Here is a 6,000-nt window from a genome sequence, read left to right on the forward strand (position 1 = left end):
ACAACCCAACCCTGGGAAAAGCCCAAAATGTCCAACATAAGATACTCCAAGCAATCAAGTAGTAAAGACATGAAACCAGTCTGGCCTTCTGTTCTCCTTCTTTGAATTCTTTTCTCTTCCCTGGATTCTTCTCATCTTTCAAATTTTAGTATAAATGCTATTTCCTCAGAAGTATTTCCTGATACCATCCTATTTTATGTCACAGCATCCCATTCCTTTGCTTCATTGTTTGTTTGCTTTTGCTTTTCTGTTCCATAATTACATATTTGGTTGCTGGTTTGTTATCTGTATCCAATAACAGACTGAACAACCCACGAGGGCACAGAATGCACCATATTACCAAGAATCTGCAAAGCACTCCATCAACACTGGTTAAATGAATGCATAGGTCTGGAGCTCAGGACAAAGGTCTGAGCTAGAAGTATTTGGGTATCGATCTTACCATGAAAACTGGCAACATCACCTGCGGAAAATGTGTGGGGTTATAAGATAAGAGAATCTAGAATCAAGAGCTGAGGAAGCCCAACATTTAGATTTTCAGAAGAACAGGGAAAGACGACGAGGGCAGACAAAGCAGATAAACCACAGTGAAACCAAAGAAATAGTGTTTCAAGAAGTCGGCATTCAACTCCAGAATGCCGCCAAGAGATCTAGTATAAAAGTGAAGAGAAAAAGATACAGTGGATTTCATTTGAGGGAGATTACTGGTGACTTTAACGAGAGCCTTGTCAGGGCTGTGCAGGACATGATGACAAACTGCTGAGCTATTCATTCCCAGGTGAGGAAGCAGAGGCACTATCTAACCGTTAAGATTGTGGAAGGCAACAGAAAGACAGGTGATAGATGGAGACCTTCAGTAACCAAGCGAAAAGATCCTGAACACCCACAAGTTAAAGAGAATCGTGTATCTGAACAGCATGAAACGCAAACAAGCAGGGAAAGCAATCCTGAAGGACACCACCACAATGAGGTATCACTGAAACAACTGGGCATACTGTGAGCATTCAGGGCTAGTTATCGTTACCTGTTTAATAAATTGTCTCTTCATTAGACTGTAAGTGCCCCATTCAGGGCAGAGACCATGTCTGTGTTCTCCGTGCCTGAATTCCCCAGATCTAGCACAGTGCCTGGCACACAACAGGTGCTCAATAAATGAATTCAGAATTCAGAAAAAACAATCTTAACTATTCTCCTAGCCACCTTGACTGTCTCCTCTAATTACTTATGCTTTTTTTACTGTGAGATGACTATGTCACTCGAGCAGGAAAGTGTTCATTACTGTAAGCATTACTGTCATTACCCCTTACTTCCCATATCATACTCTTAAGTTTGTCAACAGCAGAACTCTCATCCCATGACACGTTCAGTGTCTTGCAGGAAGTAAGGCTAAACGCTCATGAACCTGAGTGAACGGCTTCTTACTACAAGGCTGTAACAGCAATTTCACAGAGTGATTCCAAGGTCACCAGCGGACACACGCGCGGAGATGCCAGAGGCAGCGCTCCCCTGGGTGGAGCCTGAGTAGCCGCCTTCCCGGCAGGGGGCGCTGCAGCCTCCCCCGAAAGCCGCCGCCGGCCACGGTCCCCGCCTCCCCGCTCTGCGGTCACCTGCAGCGGCTGCACTCGGGCCTCCGCTCGGCGGGCTCCACCGGCAGCTCCCACAGCGCGTCCGCACAGGCGTCGTCCGCGTCCGCACAGGCGTCGTCCGCCTCCGCGCCCAGAAAAGCCGCCGCGGGCGCTGTGTTGCCCTCCGGCCCCTCCTCGTCGTCCGGCGTCTGAGAACTCGAGGGCCCACGCGGCCACGCGACGGGGTCCCCGGGTGTTCGCGCCTGTTTCTGCGGCTCCATGGCAGGCGCTCAGGTCCGGTTGTCACATTGAGTTCTCGCTGCCGCCGGGGGGCGCCACACTCTGGAGAAACCGCCTCGCACCGCACGTCGTCACGCACGCAGGCCACGTACGGGGGGCGGGTCTCCGAAGCCCAGGCACGAGGTCCCGCCCCTCAGAGAAATCGGGCCGAACCTATTGGTCAGTGCTCAGTGAGCTCTTAGACCAGGAAGGGAAGTACGGGTTGTCTTAGGAAGCAGGTGGGAATTAGGTACGCCTCTCCGGGACAGGAAAAAGGAAATCCCTCCGCAAACACCTAAGACTGCAAACCCATAATCACCCCTTTAAAAGTGAAAATTAAATAGAATTCTGCATTTCCCACCTTAGGATGGCAGTTTGGGAATTAAACTAGTTGAGTGCACACCACACTTGATACACACTGGATGTACTTGATAGCGAAAGGCCAAAAAAGGAGAGGTTGTACCGACTGACGGTTGGTTTCTCCGCTGGGCCGCTTCATCCAAATTCTTGCTCTAGAAGGGCAGGGCTCTGTGTCCTGTACATCTTGGTATTCCTCCTCGGCATCAAGCATACTATTTTGCACTAGACACCAAATGTTCAATGAGGCTTTTCAGTTATCTGAGGCCCCTAAGATAGGAAACAGAGGGCTGAGATTTTCTGCATGAGGGGGGAAAAAACCATAGAATGATAACTACCTTGTCCAAGTTATTTACAGCTTCTGAATAACAGCAATGTAGCCTGCAGTTTGTTAAAAGCAAAGATGAAGTCCACCATAGAATGAAAGCAGAAGTACTACTTGCCCAAAATGGGTGCTGATTTATTAAAATTTTATGTGACTTCTACCAGTATTCAACGTTTAAACAAAAAATTAGGGGCACCTGGGTGGCTCAGTCAGTTAAGCGTGGGACTTTGGCTCAGGTCATGATCTCACAGTTAGTGGGTTCCGGCCTGCCTCCGGCTCTGTGTCACAGCTCAGAGCCTGGAGCCTGCTTCAGATTCTGTGTCTGCCTCTCTCTCTGCCCCTTTCCCGCTTGCACTCTCTCTGTGTCTGTTTCTCTCTCTCTGTGTGTCTCAAAAACTAAACATTAAAAAAAATTTTAAAATTAGTTTTCATCAGTTCTTCAAGTTTTGCAATCACAATTATTTGATTCTAGAGCTATGAAGGAATTAAATATAAAACAAAGTAGATTTACCACTAACAGTAATAGAGGAGTATTGTGTATTTCTTAGGGTGTTTATTTCAGTATGAGGTTTTCAGTCATCTTAAAACCAAGCTGATGAATGGAATACAGGGCTATTATTTTTAATTATTCTGCATTCTTTCCCCCCTGGAAACAGTACCTCTCATCTCTTTTTGGAGTACTCTAAGAAAGAGAAAAAAGCTGACAGACTCACCTGGTGATGGATGTAGGAAGGGAGAAAGAACTGACACTTAATGCCATCCGAAATGGTGAGATAATGAAAACCCAGAGACTGTAGAAAGAGAGGTGAATCAGAAAATAATGAAATATTGGCTGCAGATTTAGGTTGGAAAACCAATTCTTTAACTGCCAAAACTAAATTCTTGTGTGACAACCTTTAGACAACTTTTCTCTGGTTTCAAGATGTGAAATGTTCTCTTAAGTCATTTAAAATTCCTCCCAGCTGTGAGATATGTGAGGGCAAATCAGTCCTGACGAGCCTACTTATATTTGGCTTTCCCTTTAACCCAATCAGATGTCTGGCTTTACCTTTCAAAGTAACCAAAATCCAGTTATTTACCTCTTGTATTACTTCTGCCCTGGTTCAAGCCCCCATCATCTCTTGCTTAGAATATTGTCATAGGTACATAAATGGTCTCTTGCTCCACCCTTGCTTCTCTATAAATCTGTTCTCCCAGAGGTTAACCAGAATCAAAGAAAACTCCCATGCAGCAGGGATGCAGCCACAGTTGGGAGAAAAGAGTCATTCAGCCCTCTGGAAAGCAAGAAATTCGCCCAATATTCAAGTTTGTTAACCCTGGCCTTGAGAAGCCCAAGGATATGTACCACCTACCCAGCAGCTGCTACTTTATGTGAGGTTGCCCTCCTGGAATAGACTCATGTCAGAATTAAGACCATCAGTGACCCAATATCTGGGAAATGCCTAGACACCAAGAAGGGGCGCAAAAGTTCCTTTAAGCAACACTATCAATTTATGAGTGCAGGAATGTTGCAAGATAATCTATTAAAATGCTAATTTGTTTTGTTTATCTCCCAAATCCTAGTAGGTAACCTGCCTTCTTTGTCTCAGGAGAGTGTGAATGTTAAAAACTGATTAGAGACATCACAATATCAGGCCACCGTGTGGGTGTATGTCTGTGTGCATGTATGTGTATGTGTGTGTTAGGGTGCCGATGGATAAGTGCCCTTGGGTAAAAGCAAAAACTCCTATGGGAAAGATTTGTCCTAACTGGGAGTGGGACAGAAAGCAACCAAAGTCACATCCCCACTCCCACCACGTTCCCCAGAGATGATTTAACATCCAGATAGGACAAATGAGGGAATGATTTCATGTGCCTCTATAGAGGGGATGAACCGATTCCAGCCTTGTAAAGATCCTAATGCTACCACCAGAATCCATGGGACCAGGTAGTCAAAGACAATGGCATCTGACTGTGGCAAATGATGACAGACGGTTCCAGGAGCCTCCCTGAGCTTTCAACACCTGGTTAGATACTTGAGACCCTGAATGTTACTGGTAAGGAAAATGTCCTCAATAATGTCTGGGATTGAACATCCTGTCAGCTCAGCAGAATGAAGATTCAACATTGGATAAACTTTGATTTAAATGAAATAAAGATACAACATTTCTTGCTGTATTCACTTTCTATCGATGCTGTAAGAAAATTATCACAAATTTTGTGGCTTAAAACAACACACATGTATTATCTTATACTTGTGTGTTAGAAATCTGCCATAGATGTCATAGAGCTAAAATCTAAGTGGTGGCAGGGTGCATTCCTTTGGAAGCCCTAAAGAAGAACCCCTTTCTTTGCTCATCATTCAGGTTCTTGGCAGAATTCAGTTCCTTGTGGTTGTCATTTTCTTCCTGGCTATCAGCCGAGGGCTATCCCCAGCTTCTAGAGGTCACTGATGTCCTTTGACTTGTAGGAGAAGCAAACTGTTACCTTTACTAAATCTCTTAGGGTTCTTTTTGTCCCTAGAATGAAATTGACAGGGGCGCCTGGGTGGCGCAGTCGGTTAAGCGTCCGACTTCAGCCAGGTCACGATCTCGCGGTCCGGGAGTTCAAGCCCCGCGTCAGGCTCTGGGCTGATGGCTCAGAGCCTGGAGCCTGTTTCCGATTCTGTGTCTCCCTCTCTCTCTGCCCCTCCCCCGTTCATGCTCTGTCTCTCTCTGTCCCAAAAATAAATAAACGTTGAAAAAAAAAAAAAAAAAGAAATTGACATAAGACAGATCAATAGGAGAAAAGTGTAAGGGTTAAATTGTGGTGTAGGGCTAACCTGTAGCCTTAGGAAATAACAGATTAAGAGATAACAGCCTTGTCTTATCAATCAAGGGAACAAAAGTTCAAGGAAAATCAACTGGATTAGTGTTTGATTGGATTGGGGCAAGAACATGTCTGAACTGTTTCCACCCCCATCTGGGAACTGTTTCTTTGCTCTGTTCCCAGGTGATGATAAGACGATGTGGTCGGCTATAAAAACTCTGTACCCCAGCTGTTGGGACCGCACTCTGGTCAAGAGTGTCGGTCCCGATCGGTTGGCCTTGCCTCTCATTGCAATAAATTTTGTCGTGACTGTCACTGGTGCCCGTAGCATTCTGTTTCAGGAGTCATGTGGATGCAACAGAAAGCATACAAATTCATTTAATGGAAGTTTTTCATGACCTGGGAGCCTTCATAAGGGATGAGGATCCAAAGAAGTTCTGAAACCAATTTGCTTTTATGTTAGGTTGAACAAAGAGGGGCAATGGTGGAAAATTGACTCAACTATGTGGGCAGGCTAAGGCAAGATCAGAATTATTTTAACAAAATCTGTTTGTACAGAATTCTCTTGATCTAAACTTCCTGCCCTTGATGATTAGAATGTGTTTACTTTCTGGTGTAGAAAGGACATAGTTCACATAGGAATTTCATCTTTAAAGAAAGAAAAGTCAGTGTTTTTCTTGTATTTGC

General features: G+C 45.0%; 1 protein-coding gene across 1 annotated transcript in view; it reads right to left on the reverse strand.

Moving 5' to 3' along the window:
* DTWD2 (DTW domain containing 2) overlaps positions 1-1,854 on the reverse strand; it is a 112,362-nt gene extending 110,508 nt beyond the window's left edge. Inside the window, exon 1 of the mRNA XM_030317032.1 lies at positions 1,608-1,854. Coding sequence (XP_030172892.1) covers positions 1,608-1,846 — 239 coding nt within the window. The 5' untranslated portion in view covers positions 1,847-1,854. The remainder of the gene's footprint in view (positions 1-1,607) is intronic.
* Positions 1,855-6,000: the final 4,146 nt, after the last annotated feature.

Source organism: Lynx canadensis, chromosome A1, assembly GCF_007474595.2.
Source record: "Lynx canadensis isolate LIC74 chromosome A1, mLynCan4.pri.v2, whole genome shotgun sequence".
NCBI classification, from domain to species: domain Eukaryota; kingdom Metazoa; phylum Chordata; class Mammalia; order Carnivora; family Felidae; genus Lynx; species Lynx canadensis.